This window comes from Crocodylus siamensis, chromosome 3 (assembly GCF_052110815.1).
Source record: "Crocodylus siamensis isolate JL-2025a chromosome 3, ASM5211081v1, whole genome shotgun sequence".
NCBI lineage: Eukaryota > Metazoa > Chordata > Crocodylia > Crocodylidae > Crocodylus > Crocodylus siamensis.
In genome coordinates this window covers 190,534,266-190,555,203 of record NC_143397.1, presented here as the reverse complement: position 1 = coordinate 190,555,203, position 20,938 = coordinate 190,534,266, and the positions used below count along the sequence as shown (strand labels likewise).

General features: G+C 46.1%; 1 protein-coding gene across 1 annotated transcript; it reads left to right on the top strand.

Moving 5' to 3' along the window:
- The first annotated feature begins 1,608 nt into the window (after positions 1-1,608).
- Positions 1,609-2,664, top strand: MOS (MOS proto-oncogene, serine/threonine kinase). The gene has a single exon (XM_090037328.1). The coding sequence runs from the start codon at positions 1,609-1,611 to the stop codon at positions 2,662-2,664; it is 1,056 nt and encodes a 351-aa protein (XP_089893454.1).
- Positions 2,665-20,938: the final 18,274 nt, after the last annotated feature.

Below are 20,938 nucleotides of genomic sequence, written 5' to 3'. Positions count from 1 at the left end.
GGTACCAGGGTAGGAGAGAGCAAGAGGTTTGGCATAGAGAAGGGTGATCATCAAGGAGAACAAACAGGAAAATGAGTGAACAGAGGAAAAACCATTTCTTAAATGAATTTACTTTTTCCTGCCAAGTCTTTGACTTTAAATGAAACACTTTCTTAAATAAAAGTACACACATCAGTAGGACAAGACAGTAACAATACTTCTTGGTACAGAACATTTTATCCCCAGGACATGAGCTGTAATCAGGATGGTGACTTGGCCTCTCTGGAGAATGAGTTAAAGTGCCTTGACCTGCTGGATCCTAAGGTAATAAAATACAAGCACCACTCTCAGCCTTCCCAAATCATCATTAACTATATGAACTCAACCCACTATGTGCTTCTCAGTTTGGCTAAAATGTTGATCTGCCCAGGAGATGGCATTCACCATTTGGACACCGGGCAAGCAACTTATCCCTCCTTGCATAATTTATTAGTGAGTACTCTTACTGCCATACCCAAAGTATGCTGACAAATAAAGATCAGGCTAATAGAACACAAATGGAGTGATAAATAAGGTTTAAGGACAGAAGAGGTGAAAGGTGGTAGGGAGGAGTAGCAGTAGTTAACAGTGTGTGTGTACTAGGGAGGAGGACAGCCAGCCAGTTTGTCTATCTGTAAAATTATATAAGGATACTGCTTGGGAGAGGAAAGTAAAGGCACCCACACTTAAGGCCATCCAAAGACGACTCCTGCTGCTGGGATGTTAAGGGAGCCCAGTCCCTGGATGGCCAACACCATGATTCAGCATCCTCAGGTAGCTGCTGCCACTATGACCAGGTCACTGTGCACATCCAGTAATGAGATTGCCTGTTCCTGGAATAGGAAGTGCTCTTAGCCTAAAGACTAATGGCTAACTCAAAAGCTCCTTCTATTCTGAAAAGCAGGAAGCCACTAGCACCCTGTGCCTCAAGTAAACTGCATTAGGACAAGAGGTTCTGACAACCCTGGTACATCCCTTTTGCTTTACACCTTGGGTAACTTTTTGTTTTGTTTTGGTTAGACCAAACCAGACCAGTTAGGTTTAAATGGCAATTCTTCACAAGCTCCCTCTTGCAACAAATTATTCCCATAACAAATTAATCAAATGCTAGCTTGCTCCATTTTAGCTGCTCCCTCCAGTAACAACCTTTAGCTATTTAATGCACCTGAATGCATGATCTTGCCTTCAGCCATATGTGAAATATATTATCTGATCTCTGTGGCCGGTTTACTCTTGGAGCATTTTTCTAATCTCATTCAACTGGAGACACTTAAGATGCATGTTTTTTCTTGTGATGAGAAATGATGTGTAAGGCACAGATCCCATAATGTGAGCCAACATGTTTTAACCTAAACTCATTTGTATCAAGGAGCTTTCTTTAAAAGTGAGACTTAATGTGGCTTTGCATTCCCTGTTGGCAAGGAGTGATTTCATCTGAGGGTGATTGGGGCACAGCCGTTTGGTGACAGGTGCGGTTCATTTGGGTGATGCATAGGAGAGCATAAAGGGGACTCTGGAAAGAGCTGTAGAGTTTTCCTTTTAGCAGAGGCTCTCAGTCTTTTTTCCCTGTGATCCACTGTGTTTTTACCAATGCCATCCCCTATCCCCTTTAAACGTTTTTTGCCCCCAGAGTTTTCCCCTTCTGTGGACTCACGGCCCTGCAGCAGCCCCTTGGCACTTCCTGGCAAAGGTGGTAAACACTTCCTGGGAGAAATCCCTTCCCCCAGGGCTCGCCGGCTGCCCCCCCGCCTGGCTTGGTGCTCCATAGATTGGGATCAAGTGTGCCTACTGCAGCCCTTGGGCTCTGGGGGCTTTGGTTCGGTCTATAAGGCTACTTATCACGGGGAGATAGTTGCTGTGAAGCAGGTAAAGAAGTGCAGCAAGAACCGTCTGGCATCACGGCAGAGCTTCTGGGCTGAGCTGAATGTAGCCCAGTTACGTCACAAAAACGTGGTACGTGTTGTGGCTGCCAGCACGTGTGCCCCGGCTGGCCAGGACAGCTTGGGTACTATCATCATGGAATATGCAGGCAGTGTTACCCTGCACCATGTCATCTATGGTACTGGCTGGGCACAGAGAAAGGAAGATGATGATGGGGGAGGATGCAGCCAAGAGGTCCTGAGCATGCCTGAGTCCCTACGCTATTCCTGTGACATTGTGACTGGCTTAGCCTTTCTTCACTCACAATGCATTGTGCACCTGGACCTGAAGCCTGCCAATGTGTTCATCACTGAGCAGGGGTTGTGCAAGATCGGAGACTTCGGGTGCTCCCAGAAACTGGAGGATGGCTTATCTCTGAGCCCCAATATTTGCCAGCAAGGGGGCACGTATACACACCGTGCCCCAGAGCTCCTCAAGGGGGAGAGGGTCACCCCCAAAGCAGACATTTACTCCTTTGCTATCACCCTCTGGCAAGTGGTAACACAAGAGCAGCCCTATTTGGGGGAGCGCCAGTACGTGCTCTATGCTGTGGTGGCCTATAACTTGCGTCCCTCTCTGAGCGCTGCAGTCTTCTCTGGGTCACCCTCAGGCCGCAGACTTGAGAGCATAATTGGTAGCTGCTGGAGAGCTGAGGCTGAGGAGCGCCCTACTGCAGCACAGCTGCTTCATAACCTCTCTTCCCTGCAGGATAGACTCTGGTACTGAATTGGGTCCTACTGTCCTCTTTTTATTGTTCTCTTCTCTTTTACTGGCTGCATTAGTGTGGTGTGGATCTGGCCCACGTCTGGTTTAAAGGGCTTTAAAAATGGGGGTGGAAAAAAAAGGTTGCTTTTTGTTGTGAGCAGAAGTTCTATAAATAAAGTGATTTAACTAAATTGGTTTCAGTCTTGAACAAATGGACCATGGGGCTGTCAGAAAGAGCCTTCTGCTCTGCTGTTAGGCTCTCTGCCCTGTTCTGTTCAGGAGAAAATCAAAATGATGGGCCAGTGGTGCAAAATGCTTGCTTTTGAGTGGCAGAAATGAAGGGACACGTGTTAAGTTCTGTGCAGTATCTAATTTTATAGGCACTTTTATAAATATAGCAACAAGGTTATCTCCAGAGCAGATTTAAGCAGCACTTTTGTGCTGTCTCGTATTTCCTGTGTTTGCACATTAACTGCTCTCCTTCATTTCCAGTTCCTCCAAATAGGATGTGTGATCAATCTTTATCAGAAGGTGCATAGAGAACAACAATCACTGGGGATAACTGAAAACCATTTCCTTCCTTCATGACCCCTGCTGTCTACCTTATTTTACATGTGCTAGGTTAGGATTAAGGATGTTGCATAACTTATGCTCTTGTTTTAGCAATCTTGCTGATGAAACAAAGGTGGCTCTTTCATCTTTCTGTGGCTTTTAAGGTAAGAAATGGGCTATACAGTTGTTGTATTAATGCACATTGCATTTGTTTAAGGATGAAGTATTGCTACTGGTCTTTTATTGTGAGGCTTGCAGTCAGTCATTCAGTACTTGAAACCCAGATCCTAGTATCTTGTGAGCATCTGAGCTTTCAGATATTAAAAAGCAAGTTTCTAGTCTTTGTGGCGGCAGAGGGGAAAACCTGGAGAACAACTCCAGTGGCTCAAAAATAATTATTTAATTTGGTTTACAAATGCATTTATTTGGAAGGGGAGAAGCTGGACCACAATTTAAGCACTTGGGTTTGCTACTACTGAAGATGTTTTAGAACATCTGAGAGGGAAAGGGGCCTTAACAAATACATCATGTAAATAGTAACATAATGTATATGTAGAATTTCTAGCAGTTAGTGATGTAATGTTAATAGTTATACTTTACACTAACTTGCCTCCTTTATTGGTATCTCCCTTTCATTCACCTCAGTCTCAGCCACCTACTGTGTCTTGCTATAACCTACCTTGAAAGCTTTCTAGGATAAACACTGTTCTAGATTCTGTGTTTTTGCCCTGACCCTTGATTAGTTCTGCTTGATGTTACAGTAATTGGCTTTATAGCTGTAATCACCTAGATCCTTCTTCTAACTAGAACCATTTTGATCTGGCTAAAGACTGATATGTGTACTACCGCTGTTCTCCTTAGGGCTTCTCTGGAAAGTGGAGGGGGAGATATAAACAGTGGTTCGCTTCATTTCTATTCTGAGAAAAAACACAAGGGAGTAATGTGCCGCAGGTCCAGAAATAAATCAATTTCCTTGATGAATGAAGTTCTGAAAGTTCAAATGTGTGAACTGGAACTGATGCTGTTTGCCATTGACAGTAAATGCTCCACAGCTGTTGATCACAAAAGTAATGATCTAAGAATGCTTTTTAAAGGATTTGTTTAGTGCTTCTGTTTCTATTTTTAAGCAGAACTGTGAACTGTATGTTGGACTGACAAAAATCCTCAAGATAAAGGTAAAAATAGGCTTCCTCCCTCCTGCCCCAAGAAAACAAGCGTAAAGAATATGTATCCAAGGAGTTGTGTGGTATTTTTATCATAGCATAGCCACTAGGGATTTTCATAGTGTTTTACCAATCTGATTCTTATAAATTGTAGCTGTCTTATGAAATTACTATAATGAATCAATTAGTTGGTCAGGAACTTTTAGCTAGTAAGACTGCATTTAAATTATGAAGAACAGCTAGTATCCACAGAATTATTCATAACCAGGTCTAATGGCCTGTAAATACCAAACTTTTAAGAAAGTTGTACTTGGTTTTCTCCTACATGCAGGACATTATAACAAATAGATTTCCCTTTTATTACAGTATTCTCCAGAAGCTCCAAACAAACTTTTTTTCTACATATCTTGTACTTGGGGTGGTGATTTGGCTAAAACCAAAACCTTTCAGACAATCTGACTTTGGTTTAGTTTGTCTTTCCCAAAACTTTTTTTTTTAGTTAGTAAAGGATGGGAAGAGGAGCAAAGGGAGTAATCAAGAGGCCAGATAAGAGAAGGGATTGAATATTTTGACTGAATAAAAAGAAATAAGTCGGATTTATGAATACAGTAAGATCTAGATGTGGCATGGATATACAGGAAAAGAGTTGGATGCAATTCCCAGGGTTTGAGCTTGGCTGTTGAAGAATGGCAATGGCTGTTGAAGAATAGCTTGCCAGAAAGATGAAGGGCGACTTGACCCAACCCAAGTTCCCTGTGGCTGTTTGTACTGGTATCTAAAAAAAGCATTGCTAGCTACTGCAAAAACCATTGTGGGGACAAGTGCTGGAGATAATTGATACAGGAGGTAACTGATAGCAGTCTTACTTATGACCATTTCAGGGGCATCTCTCTCCAGCCTCTGTGTGTTAGTGTGAACAGTTGCTCCATGACCACAACATGATGCAATTGCTTCCCTGTTTCTGGCATAATGTGTTGCTGTACCCTTTGCTTAAGGGACTTGTCTTGCTTTGGGGAAAGGAGTGAGGGAGTTGTATTGGATCATTTGGTTCTTGGAAAGTGTCCAACTACCAATCTAACTACCTCTTTCATTGTGGCACTGTCTTTGCAAGTAGCTCCTGCCTAAGTAGATATGAAATCATTTTTCCTTTCCTTTTTATAACAGGTGTTAACTGAAAATCTACTTTATTATTTCTCCCCTTCACCCACCTCCTCCCTTCAAACAAAAAAAAATTTGAGGCACATTTCACAATGAGAAAACTTAACAATGGCAATGGATTTCTTAACTATAGTATATCGTATATCCATGCATTTGCTTGGCAGCCCTAGATTACACAGGCACAACATCTTTATTATTAAACTTGAGCTTTTCTGTGTCCTATTAGATTAAATTTGCCTTATTGCAAGCTTATCTTTCATAATGTGAACTCTTAGGCTAAGGACAGACATTCAGAAAGCCGAGTGGCCAGGCCCTGGCAGGATGCTGTGATTAGGGAGGGGTCGAGGGGTTTGCCCCCACCACCTTGATAACAGAGCATTTATCAGCTCTGTTATCAGCATTTAACACCTCATCAGATAACAAAGCTGCACTCATTACAAGCTCTTGAATAACTTTTTCCAAAGGAAGGAATGCAGGGACAGTACCATCTGAGCTGTTGATTACCTCCAAAAAGCTCTAAGCAGACACTGTACTATCAGCCTTACACAGTATTAGCTAGCATCACTGGTGATGCATAGAGGTGCACAGTGGTGTATGTGCAACCCCTGAGAGCGCCGGTGCACCTCTGACAGCCAGTGTTCCCTGCCTAGGCAACAGGCAGAGCAGGCAAGAGTGCTGGTGTCCCCCATGAGTACGCTGGCCAGGGAGTGGGGGTGCCAGGAGAAGCAACCCCTGCAGCTGATCTTGCAGCCTGGGGGGGGGGGGGGGGCAGGGAGTTCCCCCGTGGCCAGTTGCATCAACTGGAAGTGCCAGTTGAGTGCCTCCTCCAGTTACTGACTGACTGCTGGGAGGGCAAGTGCCCCCCCGACTCAGGAGTCACCAGTTACCCATGGGTAGCATACTACAGGAAACCCTCACCATTTGTGGTTTCGAATATTCGAGGTGTGAATATTTGAACCCACGCTCTCTTCCTGCGCACGCTGTCTCCTTGCACACTCTCACCGTGCTCCCACCCCCCTGCTGCCAACAGCACCAATGGCATCTGTGGAAGCTCCATGCTTGCCCCCACCGTGCTCCTGCCACCACCATATTTGCCCTGCACTCCTGATGTATTCGCAGATTTTGCCATTCACAGGGATCTCTGGAATGTATCCCCTGCAAATGGCGAGGGTCTCCTGTAAATGCTGGCTACAGTCTGTGCTGTGGGAGAGAGGAGGAAGGGATCTCTGCTTAAGCAGTGAGTGGTGAGATGAGGGGGAGTGGGGTACGGGGAAGCCAGCAGACCCTGCTGTGCCTGCAAGTCACTGCTGGAGCTGCAGCCAGGGAGCAGAAGGGAGGAGCCAGCTCTGCTGTGGAACAGAGAGCCCTGCCAAGCCCAGAGAACATGCTGGGATGTTGGGGGTGTCTGGTTTAGCTTAAAACCAGCGAAGGGTCTGGGACAGACATTTCACAAACTGGTTTGACCCAAATCAGTTAAGTCTGATACTACATTCAACCAGGTTTATCTCAAACCGGTTTCACCCATTTTCAAACTGGTTTATGTGCACTGAACATCTGTTCTATTACAGGTTTAAATCAGTTTTTGATCACTTAAACTGGTTGATGTGTAATGTCTGTCCCTAGCCTTATTGTCTTATATGGGGACAGTTGCTAAGCTGCTGTATAAGCAGTAAAATTGCCTGATCAATCAATCCAAAAGCTACAGAGGAATTGAAGCAAAGCATTTGCAAGCCAATTTCTCTAAATGATGAGAGGCCCACATTAGAGAAGCGTGCTCTTTAAGTAGCAGAAAGCTAAACAAAATGGAGTAGAAATGCAGAAGAGCCATTCAGATTTTTTTTTTAATTTACTGTTGTGGCTTTTTAAACAAAAAGTTAATTTTTCTGAGGGAAAATTAGAAAGTAAAAGCCTCTCTCCCTACCCTGTGTTTTTGGTTACAGCTTCTTCAGGAAAATGATGCATTTTAACCAACTGTAGCAGAAACTCTCAGCAGAAGCAGTGAGACCGTAGCTTTAATTCTATGCTCTTATTTCCAGGAGTACCTTCCGTTTTTGGAGACAGTTGGCTGAACATGCAAGGAAATGCATTTAGTTTCATAGTAATGCCCCTCTGTAATGTCACAGGTGTTGAACACCACATAAGCTACAACATTTCAGGGAATGGTGTATTCTCTCCCATCTCTCCTCTGTACGAGTGTGTGACTCACTTCTACAGTGAAAACTGGAAGTAGGTAATGAAGCCCTTGACATCTGGATAGCAAGTCCGTCAGCTGTAATCAGATCTCCAGTTGTGTGTGAAATGAAAAAACCACTGACACTTTCTAGCGTGTGTCCCATCGCACCCATGCCCAAATGGGGCTTAAATGTTTACTCCCTAATCTCTTACTCTGTGTGAACTACCCGTAAACTTGGATTTGCTTGTCTGGTTGGGGCACAAACTCTAGGCATAGAGTTTGCATAGAGCAGGTTGATATCTTATCTGCTTTGTGAGTGTGGATTCGGCTGATACCTGTTGTAACACTTATTCCAGACCCTCCACCCCTTGATTCTCTGTTCGTGTGTGAACCCAGATGTGAGAGAGTGGTATACACCTGAATAGCCTCTTACCCTCATTTCACTCCTTTCTGCACTGCTCAGCTCCGCTCTGAGTGGTGTGAGAGGATACTATCCAGGACAATACCAAACCTGCTAACTGGTCCAAGGGGCGTATCTCTGGACTGAGCTGGGTAAGAGCTCACTGCCACCTTCTGGTGATAGGTTAATGGAGCTCCACAGGTCAAGACCAATACACGTATAGTTGTAGTTTTGTGTCCTCACTGTCCCTGTGTGCACCCTCTCAGATTCCCTTCCCTTGCCTAATCTGCTGCTCTGTTTTTTGCTCTCTCACTTGGCTCCTTGTCTGATAAGTTGCTCTGCTTTCTTCTTCCTGTTCTATCTGCTGCTTTGCTGCTTTATCCTCTCCCTGACTTGCCACGTGCCACACAGAGGCCGCCTGTGCTTAAATGTAGCACATATGCCACACGTTAGCCAGCCTTGTGCTAGGGCACAGCTTCTAAAATGAGTAGCTCAAGGAAAACGGTTTCGGGAGAGAAATCCAGAGCTGGCATCTAAACAAAAGCATTTCCAAAAGGCATGCAGAGAAGATGCCAATTTAAGACTATGGCTACCCAGTATTGGAAAAGAAGGAAAAAAGCAAAACAAAACCCCAAACTCACAAGGTAAGACGTTAACAGCAAGTTCAGCAGCTTTTCCCCACACCCTCTTATGAAGCATTTCATTTGGCACTGCTGAAACAAGCGGGGAGATATCTTACAATCTTGTTCTATGAATCTGTTGTGGGGGATAAACTGGGAAAACATGCCAAAGAGGAAGCAGCAGCAGAGTAAGGTAAGAGACCATTGCCACCTTTGTTATGCAGGGGTGAGGGTAGAGAAGTATGCAGCATTTCCAGTACTGTCACCAATAATGTGCTGTAGTTGCAGAGGATATTATATGTGCTTCAGCTGAGGAGAGAAGCCATGCAACTTCCCTGACGTCTTTCATTTTTACACCCCCTACCCTGTAATGTGTGATGTAAACTGGATTTGGGGAGGGAGAAAGAAAGGGTGGGATGTTAATATATGATACTAACTTACTGTGGCTTTGGCACAAAGTCTGGGAGAGGAGCCAAAACTGGGATTAGAGATTTAGCAAGCATGAGTGCATATTTCTGCATGCTGTGCTCCTTAACTCTGTCATCTTGATATATCTTTTATGTAGCCAAGCTGATGCTAGCATTGTAGCATTGTTGCAGACAGACCACATAATAAGTCCCAGTAGCTGTATCAAAGGGAGAGAAGCCTGTTAGTGATGATGGCTTTGGTTATTCAGTGCATAATATCTGGGTGGGAAGGCAGTGCTTCTCAATAAAATTCTGTTCTCTAGTTCAACATCCTGGTAACATTCACCTGAATTCTTTCTCTCTAATTTGTCTAGTGATATAACACCCCTCCACCCCAAACACTCACAGTAAATTTGAGGTGCTCAGTGAGATTCTTCAGGTGAGTGAATTTCTCATGCTTGCCCTGTGACTTTCGTTAATGACTAGCGTTTTATAAAAGACAGTAGGTGAAAAATATTATTTGTATAAATTAATATCCTCATTCCATGACCTGAAGAAAGTTGCTTCCTCTTACAGTTTGGGATCTCTGGTTTTTTAACATCCTCCAAAACTTCACTAGCCTGAAAGATATTAAAGCCAATATTTGTAACAGGCTTCTCATTTGATTGCCCTGGTGTTAACAAACCAGGTCCTTTTTTTTTTTTTTCCCTGCCCCCATTTGTCACTTTCCCAAATTCATTATGAAATTCTTACCACGGTGCGAGTATCTGCAGTCTGGTTACTTGATTTGCAACAGCTTCTAAACAGATCAAGGCAGAAATGGAAAATGGGGGAACACCAAATAGGGGTAACTATTGGGCCTTGCCAGGATACAGACTGTAAAAATGTGGAATCTTCTGCCGTATTTTCTCAAATCTGAGACTCAGCCTTTCTTCCCATTCAGCATGGAGGGCAAAAACCCTTTACCTTAAATTCAAATATAAGCCAGGTAAGCAGTGGCTGAGGCTTTGGGTTGGCCCAAGGTGGTTCATGCTAGATGGTAGAGGCATCTGCATTTTAATCCCAGCAGTGCTGATAAGTAGCAGTTGAACAAAAGTAACCTATAACAAACATGACTTAATACATACTGAAGCTAGTGGGCAAATGCAGGCTGCCAGTAAGAAGCCAGTGAGACAAGAAACATTACCTCCTGAAGTTTATAGTAGGTGTTCCCTCACTGCGAGGTAGCATGGCAGTGAAAGCCACAGTTTAACGTTCATACACCATCATGCTATCCTCACTGTGAAAGAGGAGACAGAATAGCCACTGAGGGCCCTTTTCTGCATCCTAACAGGACAGGGGTGGGCAAAATATGGTCTGTGAGCCAGATGTGGCCTGCCAAGCAATTCTATCTGGTTCATGGTGAGTGCATCAGCCCTGCCTGGCCTAGGTGAGGCAGGAGCTCAGGCCATAGCGCATGCAGCTGGTCCTGCTGGCCCTCGGCTTGCAGTGGGGCTGGGGCAGTGCGGTAGCCAGACTCACTTCTCAGCAGTCCCTGCAGCAGCGCATCCTCCACCTGCTGCTGCCAGTCTCCACCACTGCTGCCAGGCCTGGGCCTGCTGGCCAGGCACCTCAGCCCATCTGCCCTGCACCCGCTGCTAGGGATGCCAGACAGAGTGGGCAGGTGGGGTCTCCAGAGAGACCAGCCTGAGACCTGCACAGGCAGGGCACATGTCTGGGTGTATGGTATGAGGCTGTGGGTGGGGAGCAGTATGGAGAGTGAGACAGGCAGCCGGGGCCAGGATCAGGCACAACCATGATCCACTGCTCACTTGTTCCTACAATGGGTGCCAGTTCTGCGAGCAGGGGAGGGTGTGGGAAGCAGATTGCTGGGCTGTGACAGTGTAGAGCTGGGGCCACAGCGAAGCTGCGATTCACTTCCCACACCCCTGCCTGTGGAACTGGTGCCCATCACAGGGGTGTGCGGGGAGTGAATTGTGGCTCTGCCCCAGACCTTGGCTCAGCATTGGTACAGCCCCTCCATCCTGATCCTGGCCCCAGCCCCACCCGCCATCCTGCTTCCAGATGCCACTTCCCACCTATCCATGGTCCCATCCTATCCACCCAGACAAGCCACTTAAGGAGTTTTGGTAAACTATTGCAGGTGAGGGCATGGGGTGCTGATGCAGCCTGCAACAGCTTACCAACACTTGCTAAGTGGCCCTTTATCCCAAATAATTGTCCACCTCTGTAACAGGACCCATTTAAAGGAAACAGACTAGACAGCAAGATGACATTAAAAACAGGTTTTATCATGGGTGACTGGTGCCACCCAAGTCAGTGGCACTCCCAGGAGTGCCAGCGGTGCTTCACCTGGCACCCGTACTCCCCAGCCAGCACTCACAGGGAGGGCACTGGCACTCCCACCTGCCTGTCGCCTAAGTGGGGAGTGCTGCCTGTCAGGGGGTGCGCCAGCGCTCTTAAGGGGTGCATGTGCACCCCCTACGTCTTGCCACTGGGTTTTATGCATGTGACTTCCAAAATACAGAATTGTATTATCCTTGCTGGAGTCACTAAAGAAGGAATCAGCTTGCAGAAAGCATTCGTGCACTTATTAAACCAGGCTAATAAGGGTGAGCAACACATGTAAAAGAATGCATTCCTCCAAAACCACTTGAAAGCTTGCAAATAAGTTACTGCCCAGCTGTTAAAAGGATTCCTAATAATCAAGATTGAAGTTGGCAATATTATAGAAAATGAGATCAAGGAAGGGACCTTGATATTAAGCTCCTGCTCCTTAGGAGATGTCAGAGCCAGGAGAAATTGAGGTCTCCTATGTTGGATATGTGTTGTCTTTTGAAGGAGTCTGAGAAATTGAGAACCAGTAAGAATGTCTGGAGCAAGGGAACTGACAGGAATCTAGCCAGTTATCATTCCAGATTCTGTGCATGCTTGTCAGAAGTCTGTAAACCCTTGATGTAATTAATGCAAAATAATGCAGCATAGAAATGGTCAGAGATCAATGAATTAGCATCTGAGAGCATATAGTGTATATAGCAAGCAAAACACCAGAGCTAAAGTACTACAATTGCGAAGTACAGCTAGAGCTACAACGTCACATCTCAGACTGAGGCCTAAAATAGCACTGATGCAAAGTCAGCAGCCCATAGTATTTGTTAGTACAACATTTATAGACAGATAAAGGGTAAATACTCACATAGAAAAAGAATTACTGCCTGGGCTTTTTTAAATGGAACAATTCCATGTGTTCAGTAGTAGGCACAAAGCACATGTGCAGTTTGATCACAGCCATTACAAAACATCATTGAAGAAGCCACTGCCAAACAGTTGGCAAGTTTGCAGAAAGAATCTGTCATTTCACCCATCAAAACTAGCATGTTACTGACATTGAAATGCTATAATCTGAGGATAAGATACTGCCCAGGAGAGTCATTATTTGGTGGCTGAGCCAGACAGCAGGGCATATCTTCCAGACTAATGCACATGGTTTCTGTGGAACAGGAGCTGAAGTCTCAACATACTACAGTATCTTCAATGTCTGATGGGGAGGACCTGATGAAGCACTAGACAGGCTGGAATGCTAGAGGCAGTAAGATGATTCAGACTCTACTACTGGCCAAATCATAAGGATGGATGGGTCTTGAGAAGAATCCGTGGCAGGAGGGAGATCAGGGGATCCTGGAATAGAGTAATAAGAGGCATACAGATCTCCTGGCAAGAAGTATTAGTTAAGGAGTTGCAAGAAGTCACTGATGTAAATGAGCGGGAGAGGATAATACACAGGGAGCTTATAGGAAGGAGGTAATTGAGGAATGCATGTCCCTCAAGTGTGCAACATGCTTCGCCTGCAAAAGCTGTGAAATGCATACTCCCTTTGTCCTTGATTATTCTAATGCTTTCCCTTTTTACTACTTCAGCAGGTATAACAAAGAAGCTGAATGTTTTCAAATATTTGTGTCCGCTTCTGTGCAGTCGTGGACAATCTGTGATGAAAACGAGTTTAAAAGCATTTGTTTATAGTGTCCTTTTTTCTTTTATGTATTTATAAGGGTATTAGCATGCTTAGAGGGTATTATTGGAAAGCCTGCAAACCAACAGCTCTAATCCTTGATCCTTATACTTTGGTAGTTGGCTGGAAATTTTTTTTTTTTTTCCATGACCATACTGCTGAAAGTCAAGATTTAATTAGGAAAAAGATTTTATTTAACCCTGGGGTATTTCAAATTAAGCCTCAACACTACAGTATCTGTGTGAAATGAGATCCCAGGTGTCTGGGACCACACCAGTTGAGAGTACTTGAAGCATAAATTAAATCTTTTTTTCATTCTAAAAATCAACTCATATTTGCCCTTTTGAATATAACAGATAGAGTTCTATGCATTTCCAGATTGTAATGGTTAGCTTTAGCAAAAAAGTGATTAGAAGAATAAAAGGAAAAGCCAGTTATAGCATGAGTTGCATTGTCATGACAAAAGGATAAATCTTCTAAGAGAAATGAAAATGGATGGAACAAAGAAAAGGGAAAAAAAAAGGAAATCAAATGTTGTCAACAACAAATCTGGTCTCTGTCTTACCTGCTCTTTTGTAGGTATTGCTGAAAGTGTGATGACTTTGTATCCTTATAAATGAAACTTTATCATTTTTCAAATGATCATCGCCTGCCGGAATTCACCATCCAGTACAAGATGGCAAAGGCCGGCAGCAAGGCAAAAGCCCTAGACTTCAGGAGGGCTGACTTCAATGAGGTAAGAAGAATAGTCGGGGAAGCACTGAGGTCCCAGAGGGGAGAGGAGTAGGGTGTCCAAGAAGAGTGGTCGCTCCTTAAGGAGACGATCGTCCAAACCCAAAGGGAGGTAATCCCAACATAGATCAAAGCGGGCAGGAGGGTGCAAAAGCCCCCATGGCGTACCAAAAGCATCTGGGAATGTCTTCTAGCTAAAAGAGAGGTGCACACCCAATGGAAGGGAGGGGCCATCACCAGGGAGGACTACACTGCGGTTGCTCAGGGCTGCAGGGGGGCAGTCAGGAAGGCCAAGGCGGAGATGGAACTGGGACTAGCTTCCCAGATCAAGGACAACAAGAAGTCCTTTTTTAAGGACTTTGAACATCATAGCCCAGTCCCTGGCACGGATCTTTGAAAACTCCTGGCGCTCTGGTGTAGTGCCCGAAGACTGGAAGAAGGCCAATGTGGTGCCGATTTTCAAAAAAGGGAGGAGAGTGGATCCGGCTAACTACAGGCCAATTAGCCTGACTTCTATCTTGGGGAAGATCTTAGAAAAGTTTATTAAGGAGGCCATCCTTGATGGACTGGCCCAAGCTAACATCCTAAGGGACAGCCTGCATGGGTTTGTTACGGGTAGGTCTTGTTTGACCAATCTCATTTCCTTCTATGACCAGGTGACCTATCACCTGGACCAGGGAGAAGAGGTTGATGTCATATATCTTGACTTCAAAAAAGCTTTTGATCTGGTCTCCCATGATCACCTCTTGGCCAAACTGCCCAGTTGTGGCCTTGGCTCCACCACGATCCGCTGGCTGGGAAATTGGCTCCGTGGTCGGACCCAGAGGGTTGTAATTGATGGCAGTCACTCATCGTGGTGCCCTGTGACCAGTGGGGTCCCTCAAGGCTCTGTCCTTGGACCCATACTGTTCAACATCTTCATTAATGATGTGGACATTGGAGTCAGGAGTGGACTGGCCAAGTTCGCCGATGACACCAAACTTTGGGGCAAAGCATCCACGCCAGAAGATAGGTGGGTGATCCAGGCTGACCTGGACAAGCTCAGCAAATGGGCAGACGAGAACCTGATGGTGTTTAACACCGAAAAATGCAAGGTTCTCCACCTTGGGAGGAAAAACCTGCAGCATCCTTATAGGCTTGGCAGTGCTACGTTGGATAGCACTACAGAAGAAAGAGACTTGGGGGTCATCATTGACCACAAGATGAACATGAGCCTGCAATGCGATGCTGCGGCTAGTAAAGCGACCAAAATGCTGGCGTGCATCCATAGATGCTTCTCGAGCAAATCCCGGGACATCATTCTCCCCTTGTACTCGGCCTTGGTGAGGCCGCAGCTGGAGTACTGCGTCCAATTTTGGGCTCCACAATTCAAAAAGGATGTGGAGAAGCTTGAGAGAGTCCAGAGGAGAGCCACGCGCATGATCAGCGGTCAGGAAAACAGATCTTACGATGACAGGCTGAGAGCCATGGGACTCTTTACCCTGGAAAAGCGCAAGCTCAGGGGTGATCTGATAGCCACCTATAAGTTTATCAGGGGTGACCACCAGGATCTGGGGGAATGTTTGTTCACCAGAGCACCCCAAGGGATGATGAGGTTGAACGGTTATAAATCACTGCAAGACTGTTTCAGGCTGGACATAAGGAAGAATTTCTTTACTGTCCGAGGCCCCAAGGTCTGGAACAGTCTGCCAGTGGAGGTGGTTCAAGCACCTACATTGAACACCTTCAAGAGTAAATTGGATGCTTATCTTGCTGGGATCCTATGACCCCAGCTGACTTCCTGCCCTTTGGGCAGGGGGCTGGACTTGATGATCTCCCGAGGTCCCTTCCAGCCGTGATGTCTATGAAATCTATGAAATACGTAGGGGGCAAAAAGAAGGTACCGGGTAACATGGGGCCTCTGCAAGACACGCTAGGAAATCTGGTCATCACACCAGACTACAAATCTAACCTATTTAACAACTTCTTTGCCTCCATTTTCTTGAGCAGGGACCAGATCAGCCCCCCCACTGAGCTCCCGTCAGGCCCCAGGGGAGGCACACCTAGGAGGGAGGATCTAGTCAGGGAACTTCTGGAGGCACTGGATGTATTAAAAGCAGCTGGTCTGGACGATCTCCACCCCAAAGTGCTGAGGGAATTAGCTGAGGTCATTGCGGGACCCCTGGCACGGCTTTATGAGCACTCGTGGTGCTCTGGTGCGGTGCCAGAGGACTGGAAGAGGGCCAATGTCGTTCCCATCTTCAAAAAAGGGAGGAAGGAGGAACCAGGAAACTATAGGCCAGTTAGTCTTACCTCAATCCTGGGTAAGCTTTTTGAGAGAATTATCCTGGGACATGTCCATGAGGGGCCAGCAGGGGAGCTTATGCTTGGGGGCACCCAACACGGGTTCATCAGAGGCAGGTCCTGTCGGACCAACCTGGTGGCCTTCTATGACCATGTCACCAAATTCTTAGACATGGGTGTAGCAGTGGACGTAGTCTTTCTGGACTTCAGGAAGGCCTTTGACACTGTCTCTCACCCTGTTCTCATTAAAAAACTAGGGGACTGTGGTGTTAACATCTACACAGTCAAATGGGTCGCCAACTGGTTGGAGGGCTGCACCCAGAGAGTGGTGGTGGATGGGTCACTTGTGACCTGGAGGGATGTGGGCAGTGGGGTCCCCCAGGGCTCGGTCCTCAGGCCTGCACTGTTCAACATCTTCATCACTGACTTGGACCAGGGGGTAAAAAGCACCTTGTTCAAAGCACCCTCATGACACTAATGTGGGGGGATGTGGGCATGCTAGATGGGAGGAATAGGCTGCAATCAGACCTAGAGGGGTGGGTGGATGAGAACAGGATGGGTTTCAACACTGACAAGTGCAAGGTGCTGCACCTGGGGAGGAAGAACCAGCAGCATACCTACAGGCTGGGCAACTCCCTTCTCATCAGTGCTGAGGCAGAAAAGGATCTTGGACTTGCTATTGATGCCAAGATGAATATGGGCAGGCAGTGTGGGGATGCAGTCAGGAAGGCCAACAATACCTTGTCATGAGATGCGTCACAAGCAGGTCCAAGGAGGTGATCCTCCCCCTCTTTGCAACACTGGTCAGGCCTCAGTTGGAGTACTGTGTCCAGTTAAGGGCACCGCACTTCAAGCGGGATGTGGACAGCATGGAGAGGGTCCAGAGGAGGGCCACTCGCATGATCAGGGGGCAGCAAGGCAGGCCCTACGAAGAGAGGCTACGGGACCTGAACCTGTTCAGCTTCCACAAGAGAAGGCTGAGGGGAATCTAGTGGCCTGTTACAAAGTAGTCAGAGGGGACCAGCAGGCATTGGGGAGTCTGTTTCCCCCGAGCACTACCAGGAGTGACTAGAAATAACGGTCACAAGCTGGCAGAGGGTAGATTCAGACTAGACATCAGGAGGCGCTACTTCACAGTCAGGGCGGCTAGGATCTGGAACCAACTTCCAAGGGAAGAGGTGCTGGCTCCTACCCTGAGGGTTTGTAAAAGGAGGCTAGACGAACACCTTGCTGGGGTCGTTTGACTCCAGTACTTTTTCCTGCCATGGCAGGGGGTCGGACTTGATGATCTGCTCAGGTCCCTTCTGACCCTAACTGTGACAGTTGGACTGACTTCATCAGTCTTAAATGTTTAGCAGAGCTCTGTCTTGGTGTGATGGTTGTAGACTTCTTATGAATAAACCATGGTTCAGAGGATTGCAACCATCATATATATGCCTATATATATGATGATATATATATGTTGGGGGGGGGGTTGCCTTCCCTGTCCCCTCCATACTTCTTTTGTTAACTGTCTTTTCCACCAGCGTTGTATCCTAGATTTCCCAGAATACACACTTGAATTGTTAAGCAGTCCTGCTTGATTTGGAGAAACAGACAATGTAAATGTTCATCTGCTTTTAAAAAGTTAGTCCCCTGATGAGGTGACCGAGAAAGTGAAAAGAGTTTTACTTTGGACATTTTCCCCTACCTGCTCAATAAAAATGCTCAAACTTTCAACGAACACAACAGCAATAAAACCATCTTCATAGACAAATGGGGAAAGCTGCAGGTGTAAACATGAGCTTAGTGAAGTTAATAGTATATAAATGAAGGATTATAAATGGACGACATTTTTTTAACTGTAGAAAAAAACTTTAAACTACAATGCAACAAAATACAGTAATTAAACATTTATTTAATTGGTTTTATCTTCACCTTCTTTCAGTGTTTCAGCTTAAATCACTATGAAAATGAATCTTAAAGCTTGAGGTATATGTGTCAATGCAACAATATGTCAGCAGATGGCAGTCAAGAGAATCTCTCAGAAGTTTATACCCAATACAAAGCAACTCCTTAGTACCTGGTTTAAATTATCTCTACTTAAATTGGTTATAGAAACAAGGTATAACTGAAATGAGAACTTAAAGCATTTCATTTCTAAAAACTGTTCTTAAAATTTAGTCAAACTACTCTTACTGACAAAAACTGGATTTTAAGCTTTAAAAAGACGTCAATTGGAAAAATACTCTTTCACCCTGAATAATTTACAGCACTTAAAAGCCAGATGTTTCATTGCTTAGTTACAAACAGCATTTAAAAATTGTTCTATGCATACAAGATGGTACCAATTAATAAAACTCCAACACTATTACAGGATCTCTCTAGTAAGTGGGGTAGGAACATTTCTATTGGACCAAGTCGGGCCCTGAAGTGAATTTGAACATCAGTCTAAGTTAAAGCACTCCCAGGTACATGTCTAGATAAGCGCTCACATCGGGAGCCAATTGTGCAGGATAGAAGCTGCCCAGTCCAGGGCTGTTCCTGCCCTGCTCTGCCCCCTTCAGCAGCCAGGGGGAACTTCAGGCTCCCCTGGGTGCCAGCCCCTAGCTGTCCCAGCTCTGGGGGCAGCCCTGATCTGCATGATGGGAGGGGAGGGGGGAACCATACCAGCTCCCTGCCAGCTGCAGGGAGATCAGAGCCAGTCCCGAGCCCCAGGGGGTAGGGGGAGCTGTCCTGGCTTGGCAGGCAGCTGGCTGCCAGTCCTGTGCGAATCGGGACCCCTCCTGATCTCCCCATGGCTGGGAGAGCTGTCCTGGCTGCCAGGCAGCTGTCTCCCAACCATGTGGAGTTCAAAACTCATCCCAACCTGTGTGGGGCTGGAAGGCAGCTGCCCAGCAGGCAGGACAGCTCTACCAGCCATTTGGAGATCATGGCTGAGAGGCAGTGTCTTGGCAAGCCGGGACAATTCTCCCTGCCCCCTGTGGCCCCCTGCTGCCTAGGCTGGCCAGGAACAATTGGTTCCTGGTCAGCATCTATATGTACACTTTGGTGCATTAGTTTAATGTGCCATTTTCTAGTACCTAATAAATACAGGGAGTAGGGGGGTGCTTTAATTAAAGTAAATAGAGGTACTAGAAAACGGCACATTACACTAAGTAACTGAGCAGTAATTGCTGCACACGTGTAGACGATGATGCTTTACGGCACATTAGATTAGTCTAATGCACAGTGAAGTGTCTCATGTAGACATACCCCCTGTGAACTGTAGCTTATGTGGCAAAAGTAACAGTTGCTGTGAGCATACTACTTAGCTTTGTTTGTCAGAAATTTTATGAAGTAGTGCATTTGCATAGAAGTGTGAAAACTTTCATCTGGATTGTTTTAACAGAGATTAACAGAGCCTCTGGACTATACCCTCTACCTTGTTTCATGTTATGTTAAAAGCCATGTTAAATTTGCAGGGGTTCCCCTGGATGTGAATGGAATAATTAGAAATCTGCTTATCTAATAAAGAAACAGTACTGCTGTTTGCCTAAGGACAGAAACAAATCTTTACATTTCCTTGACTCTGCACTGTCAAGGCAGTGATATTTGATTTGCCCCAATCAGATCCTGATTTTGCAAAGGTTATTGCATAAGAAGGCCAATGTGGTGCCGATCTTCAAGAAAGGGAGGAGAGTGGATCCGGCTAACTACAGGCCCATTAGCCTGACTTCTATCCTGGGGAAGATCTTAGAAAAGTTTATTAAGGAGGCCATCCTTGAGGGACTGGCCCAGGCTAACATCCTAAGGGATAGCCAGCATGGGTTTGTTGCGGGTAGGTCTTGTTTGACCAATCTCATTTCCTTCTATGACCAGGTGACCTATCACCTGGACAAGGGAGAAGAGATTGATGTCATATATCTTGACTTCAAAAAAGCTTTTGATCTGGTATCCCATGATCACCTCTTGGCCAAACTGCCCAGTTGTGGCCTTGGCTGCACCACGATCCGCTGGCTGGGAAATTGACTCCGTGGTCGGACCCAGAGGGTTGTAATTGATGGCAGTCACTCATCGTGGTGCCCTGTGACCAGTGGGGTCCCTCAAGGCTCTGTCCTTGGACCCATACTGTTCAACATCTTCATTAATGATGTGGACATTGGAGTCAGGAGTGGACTGGCCAAGTTCGCCGATGACACCAAACTTTGGGGCAAAGCATCCACGCCAGAAGATAGGTGGGTGATCCAGGCTGACCTGGACAAGCTCAGCAAATGGGCAGACGAGAACCTGATGGTGTTTAACACCGAAAAATGCAAGGTTCTCCACCTTGGGAGGAAAAACCTGCAGCATCCTTATAGGCTTGGCAGTGCTACGTTGGATAGCACTACAGAAGAAAGAGACTTGGGGGTCATCATTGACCACAAGATGAACATGAGCCTGCAATGCAATGCTGCGGCTAGTAAAGCGACCAAAATGCTGGCGTGCATCCATAGATGCTTCTCGAGCAAATCCCGGGACATCATTCTCCCCTTGTACTCGGCCTTGGTGAGGCCGCAGCTGGAGTACTGTGTCCAGTTTTGGGCTCCACAATTCAAAAAGGATGTGGAGAAGCTTGAGAGAGTCCAGAGGAGAGCCACGCGCATGATCAGCGGTCAGGAAAACAGATCTTACGATGACAGGCTGAGAGCCATGGGACTCTTTACCCTGGAAAAGCGCAAGCTCAGGGGTGATCTGATGGCCACCTATAAGTTTATCAGGGGTGACCACCAGGATCTGGGGGAATGTCTGTTCACCAGAGCACCCCAAGGGATGACGAGGTCGAACGGTCACAAACTCC

What these genes read in the sequence shown, in the direction of transcription:
- MOS (XM_090037328.1), top strand. Translation starts at nt 1,609, where the DNA reads ATGCCATCCCCTATCCCCTTTAAACGTTTTTTGCCCCCAGAGTTTTCC.